The sequence below is a fragment of the Pangasianodon hypophthalmus genome, chromosome 15 (assembly GCF_027358585.1).
Source record: "Pangasianodon hypophthalmus isolate fPanHyp1 chromosome 15, fPanHyp1.pri, whole genome shotgun sequence".
NCBI classification, from domain to species: domain Eukaryota; kingdom Metazoa; phylum Chordata; class Actinopteri; order Siluriformes; family Pangasiidae; genus Pangasianodon; species Pangasianodon hypophthalmus.
In genome coordinates, this window is record NC_069724.1 from 8819886 (window position 1) to 8843393 (window position 23508).

Sequence of the window (23508 nt, forward strand, 5' to 3'; positions counted from 1 at the left end):
ATAGTCTTTTTTTAAACACTTTTATAGACTTTGCTACTCTTGTGTCACAATGACCTGAACATCATCCCTGTAAATTAAATTCAATTTTTCTAAATTCTAATTTTTCACAGTATTTAGAGAAATTGATCACCCAAAGGGTTATGCAGGAAGCAAGACTAGACAAGCTAGTTTAGCCAGTCCACAGACCCCATTTCTGACATTGAAGAGGTCTCTTACATCAGCATAGCAATCACAGCTAAACACTGTAAACTGTACTCCAACCGCAGCAAAAATTGTAGTACAGGAGGTGGGACTTGTTGGAATACAAGTGGGGAAGAAACTCTTTTTTAGTTTGCTAAAAATTGATTGATTGATTGCTAGTTGAGGTTTCATGTGTACACCAACACCCAGCCTCTGATTTGCTAAAGTGTTGAATGAATATGCAGTTTGGAGAATTTCTACCAAAAGTGTAAAATACAAGGAGTAGTTGTCAATATAAATAGATTATAACTTAGCACTCGGAATGTGATTTACTAAGACTGAAATTCACAGTGAAAGCAGGCGCAAACTAGTGCAACTGAAAAGCAGGTATTAAATTGGCAGGAGGCCATTTCAGCCAGTTGAAGAGAAAATTATACCATTCCCTAGCTTTTAATAATGAGAAAACTATTCATGAATATGCTTTAGTGTCTCAATGGCCAAATTTCTTCAAATTATTACTAAATATTACAGAGGCACAGTTGTTTTTTTCATACTCGATAATCACTGCATGTTCACAACTTTGATACCAACAGCATTTTTAATAAAGTAAAAAGGGAACAGATTAAAAAAGAAACCTGTAAAAGGGTTTTTATTCACACTTTACTCACAGAGCATACACTCTTTTATTTTCCATTCATATTGTATCTTAAACATTTAAACATAATTGCTGAGCAATTATGCAGTGATTCTTCCCAATGCTCATGCCAATTAGCACTTGTTATTGGGGATCTTAGTAATGTTGTCTACAGATGACCTGAGCAAATCCTGCTCAAATTTTAAACACTGGAGCTCAGGGAGTCACTCAGTCAGTCAAGTCCGTGAGCAAAAACACATGCTGACAAGTTAAACCCGCAATTTTTCGTTTTGTTCAAATTAAGTGAATATATAATATATAAATTGGATTCTTTTTTTTTATATTTACATTATATATATTTATATATATATATTTACTATATTTACATTTGTTGTCCATGTGACCACTTGAGGCATTTGATAAACTGTATTATCATTTTTACAGTTTTCTATGATAAATTTGTATTGCCTTAATGTAATATTACAGAACCCCAAATTGTCCATTTCCATATTAAATTGAGCTGGAATATGCATCTGTCAAAACCTTTATTAGTCTAAGAGCTCAGGAGGTTGGAGTTTAATGACTGTTTTTTTTTTATGTAGTGTACTCGATCAACTTAATGACACTGCTGAGTAATATATATAATTTTGTTTCTACAACAGCATGATTTTCTCATTGTTTTGTTTTCCCTCATAGGCGACCTATTACATTAATTACACTAATTAAACTGTTTTCTCAATAATGCCTGCATAAACAGCATTGTCATTCTCCTTGGAAGCAACACAAAAACTCACTGCATAAACAAACAGACAAACAAACAAACAATACATGAATGAATGAATTAATTAAACGAAATGTAATTTAATTTTATTTAAAAAAAAAAAAAAAGGCAGCTATCATGTCCCTCCTGGAAAAAAAAACTGATGGTGACGCAGTAAGGAAAGAGAAGAACAGAGAGAAACTGTGTGCATACTGTTGTCAGGTTTTCAGGCCATTTCATGGAGCTCACAATGTTCCCTGTGACAGAAAGTCCCTGTGCTTGCGGCACACTTTCCCAGGCTGCTGAAGCTAATGGTGCCACCACTATCCTCTATCTGTCTCTCACTCTCCCTCCCTCTCGTTTTCTCTTTGAGTCGTTCAGTAATTATCAAGTGAGATGACTGCCACAAGCGAGGAATAAAAGGCCACTGCAAGTGCCCTGGCCATGAGCTTCCCAGAAGCCATCCACCCAAAAAGCAAACTGTTGGTGTCATGCTAGGTCAGAGCACACAGCGGCATGATGCATTCTTTCTCTCTTTCTTGCTTGCTTTCAGGTCACCCCTGAATCTCAGAGTGACTTTGGGAGCTACAACTGTACAGCCACCAATGTAATCGGCAGCGACTCTAAGGAGTTCCTGTTAATCTCAGCAGGTCTGTATGTGAGAATAGAATTTAAATATGCATTATATATACACACACACACACACACACTCACACACACACACACACACACACATACATACTCCAGGGGATTTACGTGTTTAAGGCTGTGCAAAGCAGAAACACAGTTGTGATGTAACTGGCACTGGAATTTAAATATTTCATTATTTCATTAGACATGTATTTTTACAGTAAGTAGTTTAATGTCATAAAACCACCTCTAAATCCTTCCTGCTAATTTCAAAAACGGCAGGCAATCAGAAGGTAATTTACCCTCAGAAACGGTTTAGCTGCAGCAATAGAGGCTGTGCATGTAGTTTTTTGGGTTGAGGCTCTGGAGTAATAAACGCAGCGGGACATAATTTCCAGGCTGAACAGCAGACAGTCAGAGATGCCGCCAGCTCAGATATTTTTGACGCGCTGTAAAGTGGGTCAGCCGTGAACCGGCGTGGGTGGCTTTGAGACGATTATTTAGACTCTGTGCGATGGACAGTGCAGGCATGACGCCTCTCTTCATCCTCCTCCGTGTGACCGCAATTCCCCATTTGCCCAATCAGCACCTAAATTGGAAAAGCCAGACTTTTATTATTTCTCTAAAGTGTTCCTTCATGAACGCTTTTATTTGAGCAAATAAAAGCACTGCAGGAAGTGGTTGCTTTCACATAGTAAACATCTTGTCCAGTGAATCAGCAATTTACTCTTCCTTTTTAAAGTTTATTTTAAAATCTTTTTTTTTACATCATCCTTTCAGTCCTGTGTTATTTGTTCTATATACCATATACACATTTAAAATGTGTGCTTATGAGAAAAATCAAACAATACTTTTGGTGTTAAACCCTATTCAGATTGGAATAGTTTACTTGCAGAGGTGTGAAGGTGTAATTATTATCTTAGAATCTTTGGGATTTTAGTTCCGTCCAAATCTATTATGCCAATAACCTTATATCTATAAAATGATTAGTAGAAATAATTACTACTGACATCCTCTGGCAACATTACTAAACAGACATATGTCCAAAAATCTTATCCCAGTCAAACAATACTTAATCCAATTACTGTAGCACCTAATACTGTAGGTGGTTTTTTTTTAGTTCATCTCATTAATGATGCTGTAGTTCAACGCTGTGCTGAATTTTGAGCTTTAAGCCTTTGCAATTTTGTAATTTGTAATTAACTATTGTCTATCTTTGCTCAATCCCTGCCTCTACAGTAAAGCTAATTGCCACCAGCACTTCTTTGGCTTTGTTTAATGTTATGCTAGCATCAAACTAGCAGTAGTGTAGCTTTTTGTAACATTCCTGTAATTCCTACACAGCTAACTTAAAAACGCAAAAAAACAGGTAAACTACCTCATGAAGAGTATACTATATTACAGTATTTAAGGCCAAAAGTTGGTAATTCACTTACAAGTAGCTTTGTTTTTCCAGTCACTGACACAAGCTAACAGTAGTGAATTACAAGGTTTCAGTATTTACCACTGCAATATAATTTGTTGAGCATGATGATGGAAACTAGCATTATTGTCTTGGCAGTAGCAAATGCTTTAGCTAAAAAAAAAAAAAAAAAAAAAAGGAAAACTAGCTTATAAAGCTTTATATTATATCTCAGAATTTTGTTACTGCCACTACAATAATGCTGGTTTCCACCAGTAGTCCTGTGTTTCTTTATGCTAGCACCAAGCTACAATTAGAGTAAATTTTCCATAAACATCTTGTAATTCCTAAATAAATACTAACAAGTGATTAAACTGCCTCATAGTGAAGTCATTAAATTACAGTGTTTAATGCTGAAATCCCTTTATAAGTAGTGAAAGTTCATGATAGTGTTATTTAAAAAAAACTACTAAGAATGTACATAGTATTACAGTTCTGCTCTATAGAGGATAAGCTCAGTAACTACAATTTTGGTCAAAATAGACTTAAGAGTGCAGTTAAACTTTTGGAGAAGCAACCGGTTTCAAACTTATTCTGTTTTTGAGAAAATAAAATGTAAAAAAAAAAAATCACACATTTGGCAGAACATTTTAAAACAGTAGCCATTTTTCTCAATACTAACATTTTTACAGCAATTTGCCTTTGTATGACAGAAATATGCTAATGATAACATATGTACTGCGTATCAATATACTGTATACCTAATACGAGCAAATAAAAGGACAATCGAGTAGCTTTACAGCCATCAGTATTGCTGTATGTAACGTGTGTGTTTGTTGTGTAGAGGTGCCATCGGTTCCAGTTATCGAGCGTGTTGAGCCATACCCCAGCACAGCCATGGTGGAGTTTGATGAGCCAGATTCAGATGGAGGAGTGCCTATTCTCAAGTACAAGGCTGAGTGGAGGACAAAGGGTCAAGACTGGGTTAGCAAGGTGTACAACGTGGAGGAGGGTAAGTGTCTACACACACTGTTCTCCACACAAACAAAATCTGCAATGACATAAGGAGTAGATTATTATATATCATTATCCCACAGCACTGCTGAATCCGCAATTCTGATTGGTCAGAAAGTATCAATGAATTTTCTATAACAGCAGATATGACAGTAGTTCTGACTTCAAGTCAGATCACAGGGTTATATTCTCATTCTAATATGTTTGCTTTTCTATACTAATCGCTTGGTCACAGAAACGTGTATAGGGGACACTCTGGAGAAACAAATTTTAAAGTGTAAACACTGATATGGTAAAATTTTCTATGAGACGCTTTATGGAAGGAGTCTCCAGTGTCAGTGCTTCGTAACAGTCAGAGGTAACATTTTCTGACATGCGAAAGTCTTCAGGTCAGAGGGCAGTGTGCTTTTATGGTTTCTCTAAATGATATATTGGTCTTTAATCAATAAAAACCTGTTGACCTTAGAAAACTGCTGTAGTATAAGAGGAATAAAACACTTTGTGACTTGCTTTTATAGTAAAATAATCAACTTGTCCCTGTTATGTTTTATTTCTTAAGGAATTGCAGTTGCTCTATAAAGTAGCATTCTCTTCTAAAAATGTGTAACTTTTAAGGATTATCTATAAAACAGAAGTCTATGTTTATTATTTTGCTTTTACAGCATTACAGCACAGTATTACAGCAACTGTGTCTAAGTGAGCAGTTATCTTTTCATTAGCAAGCTCAAACGTTTGCATTCCTGTTGACATGCTCTAGTTAATTTGTGCCACATTAATGTGTCTAAAGACGAGAAACAGTCAAAACATGTTTACTTTAAGTCTAATTTAAGGCAAAAAAAATTCAAACTCTTAAGTAGTTTGCTTTGAGCAGTCAAGTCAAGAGTTAAGGAATCAGAAAAAAATAACAATTCTCAAAAGATCTAAAACAGAAAGGCTGACCTTTCACTAGACTCCTTCTAAAAAGAAAACTTCACCATATCAACGATTATACAATTCTGTGAAAAGTCCAATATAAAGCTGTCTAGGTTGTTACTATAGGAATGATAACACATCCCGATGATGCCAACCATAGCCAACCATGGAGGAGAGCCAAGGGAGAAAATTGGCCATGCTGTCTGGGCGGAAGGGATGGCATACTCTTTCTCCCCTGTCAATCACAGCAACACTAACTAATCATGGGCGTCTGTGAGCTCATGTATGCGGAAGAGGGTAGATAATACTTTCCTTCAGCATATGCAGCAGAGTGATATGATGCGGTTGACTGGCTTCACGTGCCTTCATGTATGATAGGGGAGAGTTGGCTAGGCGTTGATAGGCGACCAAATTGGATAAAAATAGGGGGAAGTCAAAAAAATTGGAAGGAAAGGATAATACTTTAGAATGTGTTAATATAAATCTGTGATTTGCCTTTGCAGCTGGAACTTCTGTCAGTTGAGAATTCAGCAGCACTATGGTATAAATACATTTGTACAACAGTTAAATGACAGAAGGAACTGGCCGATATTGTCACACCAAGGCTTGCTAGTTAGCACATTATCTAGACTTGCAGGGAACAAACTGTACCTCTCTTACACATAGAACTAAGAAGCAGTGGTGCTCTATACACAGTGCTGGTCTGATAGGGTTAACCCAAACACTTACAAAAAAAAAACCCACCAAATGACCTCTGGTGGAAGAAAGTGAAAAATACCCATCCTAATGACTCAGTGTCACCATGACCTCCCACGAACACTGCACTCAGCCCTTCCCACAACCTTTGCCAATCGAAATTGTGCAAACCAAATATTTTTTTTCTAATGGCAGAATACTGCTGGCTGTTTCACAGGAGCCGTTTGTGGCAGGCGTGAAGTATAATATAAAATCTCCTAAAAAACAGAGCACACAATAGTGGGTACGACATAGGCTTTGGCTGAATACTAAGTAAGCAAGCTCTTGTCAGAGGCTGAAATGTGGTCTGTTTGTTTGAAGTCGTCCAGTGTCTGTCTCAAGGGGGAATATGTCAGCTCACTCTTTGCTGACAGCCCACTCAGTCAGCCAGTCCTCCATGGGACATTCATGAGAACAAGCCTGAGACGTGCATACAAACACATTTGTGTGTGGGGGAAAAAAAAAACCACGCATACACTTGGGGATAAGGGCACTACAGCTACCCCTGGAGTATGCCTCTCTCCACAATATCTCGGCAGAAGCTTTCTTTCCTAATGAAATCTCAAAAAGCAGAGTGTATCCAACTCCCTTTAGAAATACCGTAATGCACTGCGTTTGGTTAGTGTCCAAATAATGTTGCTGTTAGGATGCTCTCTCTCTCTGTCTGTCTGTCTATCTATCTATCTATCTATCTATCTATCTATGGTCACTAGTAGCCAGTCAGAGAAGGCAATTTATTGTAATTAGTTAAATGTGGCAACCAATGAAAATACAGGATGTCGCATACTTTCTGTTCAATAAATAGAGCATTTTGTCAACAGTAACAAGACAAAAAAAAATCAGCATCATGACTAAATGAAAATGATAATATTTTTTTCTGTAATTTTATATGATCATCAAAGAAAATACGACATGAAAATATATTGGGATTCCTATGTCAGTATTTTAGTAAAGTTGTGTTTAAGTGGTTTTGTAAGCCAAATCAGACTAAAAATTCCAGATTTAAAAATGTTTCAGTAACACTGATTTTCTTTGACTCACGTGTGCATATTAATAAATGCCAGTCACCCATCTGCAGTTGAACAAAAAAGTGATTTAAACTTAACAACGTAATCCGTATATTAAATTGCATTAACTCATTGCCAATGATGCAGTTTGAAGCCTGTCAAGTGAGGCATATTTCCTTATGAGTAAATTGTAGTTGTTTTGCTTGTTTTTTATGTTTTCCTTTCTTTTTTTTTTTTTTTTGTCTTTCTAAAGCCTGTTCACTAGGGATGTAACGATGCAACATGACACGAGGCATTGCCATGCAAAAAGTTGATGTGCATTGTGGGAATGTTTGATTCACATCCTGCGAATCAGTATTCTATTAATTACAGAAATTAAAACAGAGCCTTTTCAGTCATAATATTTCTTCAATCAAATTTTGTTCAAAATATTCTGAGAATCGAACTGAATCAAATCATGAAGCCAGTATCATGAATCGAATCGTTACACTCTTACTGTTCACACAAACGTGCTCTGAGACTTAACTCCTTTTCTAGTTTCATACCTCAAAATACCCACTGCAAAATATTCCTGGCACCACTGCTGGGTGCTCTTACTTCTGGCACTCCTTGTGGAGTTTGATGGTGTGTGGAAGAATGCTGTGAGCAGAAAGAATGGTGCTAAATTCATCACAACATCAGCAAGAAATTAGCTTCCCATCTCTAATCTATGCTTCATGCAACTGAGAACGTACAAATCTGTCTGGTGAGGAACAGCACAGTGATGCAGATCTCATGAGAAACATATTAGGAACACACGCTTTATAGGTGTTTTTAAATCCAGATTAAAATGTACTGTACTTGTTTGTCTATTCATTTACTATTTTTTCAAGATTTGGATTTTTTGTAGATTTGTAGTCAGTTAATTATGATTGTTTTTTTATTGTGCTTTATTATAAATATAACTTTTTATGATTAGCAGGAAAACTGAGCAAAGAAAGCCTTAAAGGTTTGAAAATCTAGAAGGTTTAGTCTGGAATTTTTTTATGCAATATTTTATATATAGTTTTATTATACATTATTATTACTCTTTGCAAAAATCTTAGGTGTATTACATATGTATAGACACCCAATTTATTAGGAACACCTGTACCCCTGTGCATTCATGCTATCATACACTCAGCCAATCATGTGGCAGCACAATGCATAAAATCATGCATATACAGGTCAAGAGCTTCGGGTAACGTTCACATCAACCTTCAGAACAGGGGGAAAATGTGATCTCAGTGACATTGACCATTGCATGGTTGTTGTTGCCAGACAGGCTAGTGTGAGTATTTCAGAAACTGCTGATCCCCTGGAATTTTCACGCACAACTGTCATAATGTTTACACAGAATGGTGGGAAAAATAAAAAAACATCCAGTCAGTGGCAGTTCTGTGTGCAGAAGCAGCTTGTCAGTGAGAGAGGACAGAGGAGAATGGCCAGACTGGTTCAAGCTCACAGGAAAGCTACAGTAACTTATATAAACACTCTTTACACCCATGGTGAGCAGGAAAGCATCTCAGAATGCACAACATGACAAACCTTGAGGTGGATGAGGTAAACAGAGGAAGACCACACTGGGTTTCACTCCTTTCAGCCAAGAACAAGAATCTGAGGCTACAGTGGGCACAGGTTCACCGACTCTTGGCAGTTGAAGCTTGGAAAAACACCAGGCAATTCTTTTCTTAGATGCCTATTTTAGGCCTAATGCGTTAGAGTGAGAGTAGAAAAAAAAGTAGATTTCAAAACTTTTTTTCCCCCTTTTTAACAAATTCAGTGTTATAGAGAAGATAGAGAAGTCTGTCTGGGATTTAACCTGCAGAGACAGAAGAACTGAAGCAGGTTCTCCAAGAAGCTAATTTCCTTTGAAAACTGTGTGTGTGTGTGTGTGAGAGAGAGAGAGAGAGAGAGAGAGAGCAAATTGTGATTTGATTTTATCAGTTGTTCTACTATTTAATGCTCAATATAGTAATTATTATGATACTTAAAAATGTTCATTATTTTCAAAGCCTTTAGAGTTATAGACTTATGCACACAGGTCATATCCAGTGAGCAGTTTCTTTCTTCCAGTGCTATAGAGTCAGCCTGTTTATCAGAAAACCTGTCATTCCTCAGGCCTCAGCATTATCACCATCGTTGGGCTCAAGCCAGAGACTGAATATGAGGTCAAGATGTCTGCCATCAACGGCAAGGGTGAAGGAGAAAGCTGTCCCCCAGAGACTTTTAAAACGCTGCCTGTCAGTAAGTACCGCTCTCTGTTTTTCTCTGTCCTACAAAACTGTGGTGCTTACACTCCCTCACCGACCCTTAGTCCAGCAGCAGGCCACGCCATAATCAGGATCCTCCACCTAGCAAATGTGCTGCCAGTCATTATGTGTGTGTGTGTGTGTGTGAGAAAGAGAGAGAGAGTGAAAGAAAGAGTGAGCCAAAGAGTGCTGGGAGTTGCTTGGCTAATGTCTAATTCCAGCTCCACCAGTGTTCCCTGCAGTCTGACTGTCCAGCATCCCCCTCTCCACCCCCTCACCCCCTCCAGTTCCTGCCAGTGCCGAAAAAGCTGGCATGTGCATCCATTCTGAGTGTTGTCTGAGTTGATGGGCTCAATCCCTGCTTCATATGGAGATTTAGATTACAAAATTCTCCTTGGATCTGTTTGTCTCCGTCTACAAAGAATTACTGAAAACTTTAGATTCACCTCTAAGCAATGGTAGCGTTAGAGCAATGGCAATCACGTCTGTTTTCCCAACTATATGGCCAGTTTAGAAACATAATAGTTTTACTATTAACTTTAGTTGGCATTTTGCCATTTTATATCAGCAGAAAGCAGTTGAGTTTTAATTTTATATATTTGTACAGATAAAATACATTTGTATGTTTTAAGTATATCCTCCTAGTATAATCTATTGAGGAGAAACTGAGAGAAATCTACTGATTTACTAATGATTTGTAATGTCTGTAAAACATCTTGATATCACCTGCAAAAAATGTGCAAGCTGATTTAACAACATTGTTTACAGAGGACTGTGTCTGTCAAATCCACAAAATTGGACATTTTGTCCCCTTTAAATGAATGTGATTTGGGGCGTACAGTATATACAGGACAGTGTGAATGCATTCACTGTATGGCCAAAAGTTTGTGGACACCTTACCATCACTCCCATATGTGATTTTTGAACATCCCATTCCATATTTAGTTCCCCTTTGCTGGTATAATAACCTCCATTATTCTGGGAAGGCTTTCCACTAGATTTTTGGAGCATGGGGATTTGTGCTCCTTCAGACACAAGAGCATTAGTGAGGTCAGGCTCTGATATCAGGTGAGGAGGCCTGGGGCGCAGTCAGCATTCCAGTTCCTCCCAAAGGTGTTCAGTGGGGTTGAAGTCGGGACTCTGTGCAGGCTACTTGAGTTCTTCCACGCCAAGCTTGGCAAACCAAGTCTTCATGGACATGTGGCAACAGTTTGGGGAAGGCCCACATATGAGTGTGATGGTCACGTGTTCACATACTTTTGGCCATGTAGTGTATATTAATTTAGCCCCCACAATGTGATTTAATTAAACCTAAATATCACAACAGCGATTGCATGTGTAATTTATCACAATGGAAGGGCAGGTATTAAATTGGCATACCATTCACATAGTTTTATTAATGAGAAGGTTTATCAAGATCATACTTTATTATCTCAAGATGATCAGAAGGCTTCTTAAAATGATCACTTAACATCACTTAATATAATATTAATATTAATAGTTTATATGATATACATATGTATTAGATATTCACCACTTATTCACACTTCCGATGTTAAATAGAACCTGTGTTTGTTATAAACAAAATATACACTCTTATTTGCGTTCATATTATATTTTGAACAGTTTTTCCAGAACATCTCACCACCTTTATTTGATGTTATATTGGTCATGCAGTTATTCCTGCGTGGCGAGTTAGAGTTTCAGTTTTACCGCTGCCGGAGTCTCTTTGAGAGCTGGACTTGAATAGCTCACAAAATCCTAATTTAGCTGAATGGAATTGCTTTTTTCTGCACTCTCAATGTGTTTGAAAACCAGAAGCCACAAAATTATCTGACATTTAAACATGTGAGTGGAAGTCATGTGTATTAATTCTCCAGAATTAATAAACTCTAATATCTAACACTAGCAAATTAGATCATTTTAGTTAAGCTCATAAATATCACAGTCGATTATATTTAAACCACGCAAAAGAGAAACCAAATACCTGTACAAGTGGAATAAATGCAGTATATGTACCAGATGGGTGACAAATTAAAGGAAAAACTAGTGACCCTGTTATGTTGCGTAGAGGGAAATGTGACTGCAAATCAATACAAAGTTTCTATCCTGATGAGAGTGGTCTCTTCCAGGATGACTCCGCCCCATCAACAAGGCATGGAGTTCACTGTATGGTTTCATGAGGATGAAAATTGTGTTAATCATGTGGACTGGCCTTCACAATTCATACCCAGTTGAACACGTACGACAGATTTTGGAGTGACAATACAGCAACTGAGGGAATGTCTTTTAGAAGAACAGTGCTCATCTCTCCAGTACAGTTCTGGAGACTTATAGAATCGATACCAAGGCACACTGAAGCTGTTTTAATGGCTCATGGTAGACCAAGACCTGTGTATTCTAATACACTTTATGTTTTTTTTCCCTTTAATTTGTCACCCATCTGTTTGTGCATATATAAATTAAACGATAAAAGTGCTAAAAGTATAGGGTACAATAAATGATTAGGTTGGTGAAAGCAATGAGTTTTCAGTTATGTTTTAAATAAGGTAGAAAGGTTTTTACATGATGAAATCTTTTGTGCCATTTTATGCTTATTTATGCACTGGTAAACTAACAGCACTCATTTTGTAAATTGATGCTACAGCAGTGTTTTCAGCTGAATTGGCCAGGATTGTACTTACAGAACAGATGTCAAATTAACTCAGAAGTAAAATATGGATTTTGTCTGCTGAATTTTGTTTAAAGGAGCACTTTCCATGCATTGTAAAAGTGTTTTTAATCTTTAAGGGTTTTTTTTTTTCCAACTCACTGGATAATTACTGAACGTAATAACAGGCATCTTTTTGCTCAGCCTGCCTAGAAGCAGATTAGAAAAATGAGTGAGTGTGAGAAAAGTGACGATAGCGAAGCAACGACTCTTTGATAATTCGGTTTCCTTCCAAACTAGTAGGGATTAAGTGACTTTATAAAAATGCACATAATTACTGCTCTCTCTGCAGTCTTTTATTAAAAGAATTTCTCCACTGATATGATTCATTTGATTAATCTCTGAAGTGCTGTGTAATGAAATCACCAAAGAAAAGGGTTCATGCAGCAACATTTCTTGGCTGTTTTGCTTTCTGACGATCCTCAAACTAGAGGGAAAGAGCAGGGAAGTTCTGTCTTTTTCATTTGGTAGATTTGTAAGTGAATGATTACTGTAAAGCACTAGTTTGTTATTATGGTTAGCCCAGCCATTAGTCATAGGCAGGATGACAGTAATTCCAATCTGCTTGGTATATCACGCTTCCATCTGTGCTTGGCCACCCTTTGCTTCTGTAGCAACCTCCATTCACTCCCATTCTCCTGCTCTCATTTTTCTCTCTGTTTAATCAGGTCGTTCCTCTGTGCCATTTTGGGTTCCTTTAGGACTTTGAGTAGTTCTGATAAAAGTTTTGCTGAATTAACCCTAAAGTGGCCAGTTGGACTCACCTTTCTTTTCTGCCATCTTGTCTATTTCTGTTCTCATGTGTTCTCTCTTTCTGTTTTTTGCATTTCTCGTCATGTTTCCCATCTTGTTTTTGTTCCACCGGACAACTCAGCCTATACTTTCACAAGTAAGTGCTTTATTTCTCTCTGGCTCTGATTCTTTTATCTCAGTTTATTTCCTTTTCTACCAGTTACTCCGAACATGTCTTTTATATCCACATGGAAGCTATTAGCCAGAAGTAGTGAAGCTTAATTGAGAAATTCAAATGAGGACTTAAAGTATTTCCTGCTTCATGTGGACTCATACACCTCTCTGAAATTGGATTTGAAATATTCTGTTTTCTCACTGAATTAAGTGCCTGTTTGCTCATTTCCTCGAAGCAAGGCGTTAAGTAGAATGTTTGCATTAAAGACCTCTAGAGAGCTCATGCCATATCTCTCTCTCACATACTCTTGCAGATGGGATCCCATTTTATTACTTGAATATGGACAAAGGTTTGTTGTAGGGATTGTTTTGGAGATTTTTAGTAACTGAAAATGTGAGTGTTGCTACACTGTAGATGTCCCTGCTCCAGTGGTCACCAGCCCTGTTCCTTCATCAACCAGGCCACGACCTTGAGTTAATCAGTACATTCAGAAGATGATTAGATTAGGGTTCAAAATGTACTCATTAAGGTGGATTTCCAGGAGGATTGGTGACCACCAATGCATACTTTCCTTCCTCCATCATGTCTCTCTTAAAACCCATACTTCTGCAGCTTGCAGCATAGTAGATGTTTAGTCATGGCTATTTCCAGCACTAATCATACAGTGATTTAAGACTTAGGTCACTATAACGCATTAAAAATGTTTGATTCAAAGTGATGAGTATTTGGTTTGTAGTAAAAGAAAACAATTGGTATGACTGCCTTTAGTTCCCATTTGTCAGTTATCTGGTTCACTTTGCCTGAGGACATTTCCTCATGGTCATTATGCTATAAGAGAAGAGAAGCAGACAGGCATGGAAGAGCCCATATCCTATAATGATAATGTAATATGACCATGTGTGGTGGAGATGGATGGCATTGTCTTCTCTTGTTGTTGAGATAGACTCCATGGATATGTGAGGTGAGTGGTGATATAATGATCCAAATGCTGCAAACATTCACTAAACATTCGTCAGCTCGCATATGACAGGACTGGAACACTTCAGTGCCTCAGTCAGTCGTCACATTACTGCTAAACAGCCCTGCTGAGAGTCTGCAGTGAATTTACCTGCCAATCCCTGGCCATGGGAATAGAACCAAAATGAATATAAAGTTGAAGACTTGCTGAACTTGTTGCAGATTATTGAATGTAGTGAGTGAGGTACTGGTTGGGGCATTATGTGCACTCACCTGGGAGTATAACCTAAGTTCTGACCTGAAACTCACTTTCTTTGAGTGTTTCTTTTGGAACTATTGTTGTAAGTCAAAAGAAAAGGGAACAGAGAAGATGCATCCATATTCTTGTTGCCTTACCAGCCCAGAATGTTATGTGACATATAGAAGAGGCATCGTGTGCTATCATACAGCACACTACAACTTTTCACACAGTGGAGAAATCTTCATTTTGACATTTGTTGAGAGGTAAAGGAGCTCTGACAGGTACTCATCAGAGCTTCAGCACCAGAGGCGTACCCACTATGACTGAAATCTCCAGAGGAGGAAGATGGTGGAAGTGTGAACAGATGCTCAGTGAATGTCATGTTCAGTAGTATGCGGGAGACTTACTCTGCTGAGAAAGCTGCCTCTGGCCTCCACCTCAATGCCAGTGGAAGTCATAATAGAGAGGCATGTAAACAATCCTTAACAGAAAAATGCTGCAGGGCCAGACCATTGTCCATGACACTTCACAGCCAGAGGCAGGGTTGGTTTGTTAGGAGACGCACAGCATGAAGGTGGATGAAGGCTGACAGACTAGCTGACTGATCCAGGTCTGTCACAGCAGAGAGAGAGAAAGATGATTGGTGGGCATCACACAGAGCTCTGGCAGCTGCACCCACCTTGCTGTTTCTACACTAGAGTTTTGGAGCCCAGCCCACAAAACCCAATTCAGGGACCAAGGAAATGATGCCCATTGCCAGACCCTCTTCTCATTCCTTAATCTGTTTCCTTACAGAGGAGACAGCAGACATCTTTACCAAAAGTCTTCTTAGAGACAGATGTATAAAAGGATGTGAAACATTTAGAAGGCATTGAGGCTGATGTGTAAGTTACAAAGCAACTTACAAGTTTGACAGGATGCGGCTGAGCAGTTGAGGGTGCCCTGCTCAAGGTGGTGGCACTTGAACTCCCAACTTTCCAATCATGAACCCAAAGTCTTAACCACTGAGCCACCATTACCCCCTGAATGTGGTGGTCGCTAGGGCTGCATTTATATCGCCAACCAATTCCAATTTTTTTGCCACGTGGGCTGCTTTAAAAAAAATGGCAGATATCTAGTCATTTGACTCATTTAAAAGACGATTTATCCTGTTAATGGTATATGAGCATGCAGATAGGAAACTTACAACTGCTGAAACTGCTGGAAATAAGACCTGTGTTACCAATGCTACCAGACTACAAGGACATTTCTCGGGCCATGGCAGAGCGTAGATACAGTCAGTCATGGCTCACGTAAAATTAAGGCAAAATGCATTTATCACAGTGGAATCACTGTTTTTAGCTGAGCACATTTCGGCAGAGAAATGATGCTAACATCAGAATCAGATATGGATCACTTCTTTGGTATATGTGAACAGGCGGGACAAAAAAAAATCAGACTGTGTCAAAAATATTGGAAATGTGCACGAAGGCTCACAATGTAAATGCAGCCTAGGAAATGTGTCTGGATGGCAGCAACCAACACCATGCATGAAAGCCTACCTATAAGCCCAAGTGAGTGAAAGGCCCAGTTTCAGTGTGGAGAAACCAAGCAGCGCTATATCAAGAATGACAGCTTTAACAGCTCATCTGGAGACGTCGTTCTCTGCTCATGTTAATCCTGTGAGGCGTGAAACAGTGGAAGTGGATGGATTTGTGTCAGCTCTTACTGCTGTATCTTTGCGACATTTACAAGTCAAGCAGGGTGTAATATGAGTGCAACAGTCCATAGTGCAGAGACTGTTCAGTCCCAGAGAGTCATCAGCTCAAACACTTTAGAGCTTTACTCCTGCGCAGACCAACCATCTCCAACACGCTTGCGGTATGCCAATCCATCTCAATACACCATCAAACTGAGTCTTAAACCCTTCAAAGGAAATGATGATGGCCGGGAAATGATAGTTGTCAATAGTAATAAGTCAACACTACTAACATGGCACCTCGTGTCAGTCTTTTCAGGCTACTCTGGGGAATTGAAATCAGAGATGAGAATGTTTTGCTGTGTTATGCCATTATCTCCATTTCATGAGTGCACTCTAAAGCCATGGGAACAGGAGACAAGACAATCCTGTACCCTGTCGGAGTGTCCTTACTATAAGTACATTAATTTCAATGTCTCCTGATGGAATATTCAACTACCTCTCCATTCTACTTGATACAAAACACTCCTAATTTGATAATAAGTGATAGTCCATAGAGGCAATTATTTCCACCTGTTAATATTCAGTGTATGCTCCAAAGCTTCTCCTTGGTGCAAGCTCTTAGACAGACATAAAGGTTTAGGGAAATAATGTCTTATCTAGCACCCTCTAGAAAGCTAGGGTCTTTAACTATCCAACAAACCTTTGAGGAACCCCAAGCGTAGGCCCAGTCTTTCAAATGCCCAGTCTTTCAAACTGACATTTTTCCTTTTGTTATATATAACAAAAGTAGACAAATGATTCTATTTTCTGAAATCTGCGACTTATACAATATGTGAAGCAGCCTGAAAAAAAAAAAGTTGATGTGGCTGAATTCTGGAAAATGGCAGAAAATTTTGAAAAATCACGTTTTGACCAAAATCTTTTGACCAGGAGCGTTTCTGCCAATAATACACTTTGACATCTCTTAAAAAAAACATAAATTTATTTTACCAAAATGACTTACAGCAGAAAAGTTTTTATTTAGGCTAATTTCTAACCCTGCCTTGGGTTTCTGCATGCAAGGATCATGTTGTTTTATGGAATTGTAGTCAGTGTGGCTAAACATGTCTACAATTTTGCTAGCTAAGCATGCTTTTCTCATGATTTGATCAAGTTTTTGGATAGTTACATGACATAGCAAAGTTAACATAAACCTTCCCTTATCAAAATGTCTGTGGTGGCTGTCAAAATGTCAGCGATGATCCTGCATCATCACGTCATCATCAAAGCAAAGAAGAGCACTTGCACACTCTGTGCTGATGACAGAAGACAAAGAAAAATACATTAAAAACAAACAGAACTGACCTAATCGGCAATTGAATTGAATTAATCAGCGATTATTTCAGCATAAATATATTGGCGTGTACAGCGATCAGACAAGTGAAAAGATGACAATGAGGCTTGCCTTTAAAAGCCTTGAGTGACATTTACCTCAGGTGATGAGACAGAGACTGTGGATGATGCTCATAATCAAAATGAGAACTCATTTCTCATCATAACTTTATAAATCATTAAAAAAAATTGTCAGGCATGTTTTTCTATAAGTAGATTAGGTTATAAATGTTGAGATAGTCTGGGTATCTTTCACTGGAATTGGAGTGGCATGTTTAAATGTTATTTTCTCACTGTTCTCACTGTTTTAGAGGGTAAGCAGACTTTAAATTGTTACTACTTCGGCTTGAGATGCAAAAGAGACATATTTCATTTTAGGATAGCCTGTAGATTTCAGAATTATTTAGCAGAAAGTGTCCAAATTTGACCACGTGAAGGGTGTTTGCAGGCTGCCACGCATATATGAATACAATACAATTGACAGTGGTGGAGCTGAAAAATGGCTTAGGTCTATACCAGAGCTGACAATTTTATCTTCAAATAAAGACACATATTTAATTTAGAATTTGAAAGTGGACTTTTGCTCAGAGGAATAGGCTTAGGTGACCGCTATGGTGTCCTCATATTTCTTAATACCTATAATTTCGTTTGTATCTAAGAATCCCCTGTCACGAATAAAGCAGAAATTGACAGGCCTGCTGCATACATATCTTATGCAGTCCTTATTATACTAGCAAAGACTCATAAGTGAGTTTCTCCTTGACATCTGTCAGAAATTGAGCTCACTAACAGACTGAGCTTTTTTCTTATTATTAAGTTTGGCTCCTAGCAGGAAATAGGGGATTTTTTTTTTTTTTTTTTTTTGCCTCTTGTTATATTATTACCTTCCACTCAAAGAGCTTATCATTTTACACCATGGCTCTTGGTTCATGGTAGTGCACACCATCCTTCACTCAGAGACACAAGTTAGATTGATGCAGAGGTCTAGAAGATGATAATGTCATCGGCAATAACGGTCTCCCAGGCAATTATTCTACAGTGCGAATCCAATTTTTCGCCGAGTAGCCTAAAGGAGGAGATGCTCCTAGGCAAGTGTGCAGCTGGAGTCATCATGACGTGATATGAGTCATGGTGTAGATTAGAATATTTCTCTTTTTGAAGCTTGTCTTGACGTGGTAACAATTGAAATAGGATTTTAAAGTGCTAGACTAATTTCATTTTTGTTTTACCTTTTTTTTCAGCAAGAAAGTACAAGTTCCTAAACCTTTGCATAAAGAAACTCTAGGATAAATGATTTTTGAATGACTTGAAAGACGTCTTGGAAATGTGGATGGGATGATGAGATGTATTGAATCTTTTTAATGATTAATGGACAATGGTAAAGTGCATACTTCAAAGGTTCTTCCACTTAGATTTTCACTTCTCTTTCAATATATTTGAGGTGTTTTGAACCAGAAAAATCAATATCTCTCAGCCTTGTGTCCCCAACAGCAGCTTTAGAAGAGGTTTAGCTATTTGCTTTCAGTTCTGTTTAGATACTGTAAGAAATGTTCTAATGATTCGTGACAGCTTCCTTTAAGATAGGACAAAGCTGTTGGAAAGGACATGTTTGCTTTTGATGCATGTTATACATCATAATCTGTAGGACTAGCTTTTATTCAAATGTGGAAACCTGCAATAAGCTACCTAAATTGATCTTCTGCCACAGGTACTGTATGTATGCTTTCATTCACTGTTATTCATCTGGATTGAATGCTACCTAAGAGTCGACTGAATGAGATTATGATATGCTTCTGTGAATGCAATGGCAAAGCAAGCACACCTTACTATGTTCTCAACATCTTCCAGTGTCTTCAGTGACTCCAACCACAAATCTTCCAACCACTGCAGCCCTTAGTGAGTATGCCGGGGCAGTGTGTGGTGGTGTTTGCCCCTCTTAACCTGCCTGCTACACTCCTGCGTTTCTCACTTAGATTGTTGAAGACCACATTGTTGGCGCTCATCATAGAAAGCAAAAGAGCACAAATAGTAAGGAAGAGAAACTTCCTGAGTAGATGTTTGTCAGACCTGAGGGCGTGAGATAGTCTCATCCAGAACGAGACCCATCTCATCACCTCAGACACCAGGGACCAGTTGCACCAGCTGAACTTATAAGTTCAATCATAAGTCAGTGCGTAAAGTCGGACCTAAGCCATACGTTGAGAGTTAAAAATTAGTGCAGTGTAGAATTTCAGTTGCACCATAGACACTATGTCGTAACTAGTAGTGTGTAAAGTCTGTGTAAAAAGTGTCGTATGTAAAAACGAGTGTCAACAGGAAACACTACGTCCATGATTGAGGTTTGTCAAGATATGGGGAAGGGGCTGTCTTTTTTCAGTGCTATATACATTCACTTTGATAGACACAACTGTTCACCTACTCATTCATGCAGTTATCTAATCAGCCAATCACGTGGCAGCAGCGAAATGCATAAAATCATACAGATACAGGTCACAAGCTTTTATTAATGTTGTTTTATTAATGGCAGTTCTGTGGGCAGAAATTCCTCGTTGATGAGAGATATTCAAGGAGATTGTCAACCCTGGTTTGAGCAGACAGGAAGGCTAACTCAAATAACCACTCGTTACAACCATGGGGAACAGAAAAGCATTGCAAACCTTGTGTTGGATTGGATACAGTAGCAGAATGTTTACTTACTATGGAGCCAGTGTTAATTTTAACTTTAAGGCTACATTGAAACTGTTACTTGGTGCAACTGATAATTTTTTTAGTAGTTCGTAAACTCCAACATAATGTCCATTTCCGTTCAAACTAGGCTACGATAGAGCTTGCATTCAGCTGGTGCATCCGGTTGCTATACTGTAGAATGTCATTACTAACCCCAGCTTTTAGAGTGGCTTCTGTCGTCAGCACATTGCATATTTTCACTGGATCAGCACGTTTCCTTTGAATGTAGGATGTTCAAGCCGTGAAATCACTGATGCTTAGAGTTGTGCTGTGTTCTAATTTACTTCTTTAAAACATTGGATTAGTCTGTGGAAAGTTTCCCCCACTTCGCTCTGTCTCATTTGAAAAACACAGCATGGCGCCTTTTTCTTGTAGCACATTAGCATATATTCATGAGCTGTGTTGCATGCTGTTTGATCAGAGAAAACGAGAGAACTGCCCTTGTGTTGTTAACCAAAATAAGCAACATTAGAGATCTTTAGTGCCTCATCGGTAGCCTTCAGAGATGCTGCATAAATTCACTTTGTAGTATCCTCTGTCACAGGTTTTTGTGTGTGGCTCTGGTTTTCACTCTCAGCATAACAAAGATGTAAAACTTATGGACCAAAGTGTGTCTCCAGGTACTCGCCTTAGGTGTGCCTCGTGAAGGTTGGCCTTTATACGGGGTTAATGTGATATCATGGATTACGATAGCTCAATACAAATACAATGCAAAATTGACACGTTTTTGACAATGTTCTTTCATTTTCTGCTGAAAAGATGACAAGGTGTTAGAATTGGACTCTGTCAGGCAACTGTCTGCTTTTTGGTTTTTGAATGGCAGCCGTGATATTATGCCTGAATAAATCCTTTGTCAAATGTCAAAGAAGGCAAAAAAGAATGTTCATGCAGGAGCTTACTGGACATGATAAGAGGTAGATGAGATTTGGACCAGGCCATCTCAAAGGGGCAGGTGTGAAAGGGGTGGTCACCTGGGGCCCTTCACTGGCCTACCCCAGCTCCCTTCACTTTCAGCCTCTCTCCTCAAAATATATATAGTAATATGTATGTACTGGGGTGCAACTCAATGCAATTCAGATTTAAACCCAAAGTGGCTGTGGCCTAAACCAGGTAATTAAATATGAACCCTATCACTATGCTCCTGAAAATACTGACAAAAAAAAACCAGAGGTAGAAATGGCAGCACTGTCAGCATGATCTATGAATTCTGACTCTGATAGTTCCTCAACCTCAGCTACATCTGACAGTTCCTCAACCTCAGCTAAATTCTCAATTAGTGATGTGCATGGGACTGGTTTTAAATCTGGCTTGCACTAATATTATATGGGTTTGTACGTGACCTAAATATTGTCTAACAGATTTAGTATTTTAAAACACTGCAACCCTGACCAGGCAGTTACTAAGGATGAATGAATTAATGCTGAATGAATGAATGTGAACTTTCTTGTCCCACGAGCTTCAGATCTGACTGTTTGCTTGTGTCCAAGCTTTTTTGTTATGTCCAGCAGGATCCCAGTCCTGCACACCTCTAGTCTCAAACAGATGCTCTGTTAACCTTTCTGGCAGGCTTTCTTAATAATAATAATAATAATAATAATAATAATAATAATAAATAGATAGATAGATAAATAAATAGTGCACCTCCTATTCACATTTGTATTTGTAGCTGTTTAGAACACTGTATCTGTTCATTCCGAATAATGTATTCATATCTGGTTACATAACTAATATATAGGTTTTAATAGCATGACTTACCTTTAGGATAGATTTCAAAGCCAGTAAATGGTTTATGCAGAACCAGAGGCATGCACTGCTGTAAGCTAATTGTTAGGCTGCTTTGTGGGGTGTAGAAAAAATACCAAGTTGTCTGGTGGAAAAATGGTGAAAATGAGCAGAGAGTTTGACTAAAAGGCGTGAAACACTAAAAGGAAAAAGAAAGCAGAGAACAAAATATGGGTCTTTGGAAAAGGTTTGTTCAGAAAAAGAAGGAAAAAATAGGTATGAGTGGTCATTTTCTGCACAGGAAAAGCACCTATACTCCTGTACCTATAGGTATTATATGTACATATAGTTATTATATAGATATTTGCAACTGTGAGAAACATTAACTCTGAGGAGTGTGTGCACAGAGAACAGCTAACGTTTCTAAACTTTTCATTTGGCGAGTATGATGCACCCGAGAATGTTGGATTTGTTAGTTATGACAGTATATGTGGTTTTGCCTTCTATTCAAAGATTTTTTTAATGAATTTTCAATGAATTTTGCCTAAATGCTTGAAATGCCAGCCTGTAATACTCACTCAATAAAAACATTTCATGGTGAGCATCTTTTTTTTGTATGAAGAAAAAGGCAAAAGCAGGTATGAAGAATCAGAAATACCTACTCTACTGATTATATATATATATATATATATATATATATATATATATATATATATATATATATATATATGGATGAAGCAAGGAGCCAAGCTTCAGGGTTAAAACTTGGGACTACTATGAAGCATGCATGATCCAATATAATTATACTAAACTGTTGGAAATCATAATAGTTACTTTAATCCTTAAAGGATAAGTTTTGAAACAAATGACTTTGGATCACTTCAGCGCCCAGACATTCATTTCTGTGATTTGCTCTGTACTGAGTAATTTACTGCAACAGTGAGTCTCATCATGAAGCTGCACTGGAAGTCTGAAACTTTCATTCTGAAACAAATCCTTTAAATCATTCAAGAACAAATTTCATGGCTTCAGGATTCATTGGCAACAAACTTAAAGTGCAAATGTAGTTCAACAACAGTATGTATTTTCTATACTTTCCATAACTCCTTAACCCCTTAACCTTCATCTTGTTGTTGTCGTTCCTCTTTCGGCTGATCCCGTTAGGGGTCACCACCGCGGATCATTGGTCTGCGTATTTGATTTGGCACAGTTTTCATGCCAGATGCCCTTCCTGACGCAACCCTCCCCAATTTTATCCGGGCTTGGGACTGGCACTGAGGGCGCAATATTGCACACGATCCCAGTGGCTGGAGTTGGTTCCCTGGGCGGGAATCAAACCCAGGCCGCAGTGGTGAGAGTACTGTGGCCTAACCACTAGTCATCCAGGGACCCAACCCCTTAACCTTCATCTTAAAGCATATTATTTAATCACTTTACATTTTTTTGTTTTTAAAAGGTGTGTGGTTACAAGACTGAGAAGTCTGGATACACCAGTGAGTGCTACTTTATTTAATATAAGTAATTCTTATTATATCACAGTGCTGAATTCTTACACTCTGACAGTAGTTCTGGCAAAAAAAAAAAAAAAAAAAGTTACACAGGGATTTTTATGGTGGCCACTCCACATGACATAAAACTAATAATAAAC

General features: G+C 38.2%; 1 protein-coding gene across 12 annotated transcripts in view; it reads left to right on the plus strand.

The window, feature by feature from the left end:
* The window catches only part of ncam1a (neural cell adhesion molecule 1a), a 253408-nt gene that overhangs the window by 194369 nt on the left and 35531 nt on the right, over window positions 1-23508 (plus strand). For 6 of the 12 annotated variants that reach the window (XM_034311068.2, XM_053240089.1, XM_026938995.3 and 3 more), the window contains 3 exons: window positions 2128-2224; window positions 4451-4618; window positions 9414-9539. In XM_034311068.2, coding sequence (XP_034166959.1) covers window positions 2128-2224; window positions 4451-4618; window positions 9414-9539 — 391 coding nt within the window. Of the gene's footprint in view, window positions 1-2127; window positions 2225-4450; window positions 4619-9413; window positions 9540-13128; window positions 13144-19259; window positions 19308-23508 lie in introns of all 12 variants that reach the window. The other 6 variants (XM_053240085.1, XM_053240090.1, XM_053240087.1 and 3 more) reach the window with 2 other exon arrangements.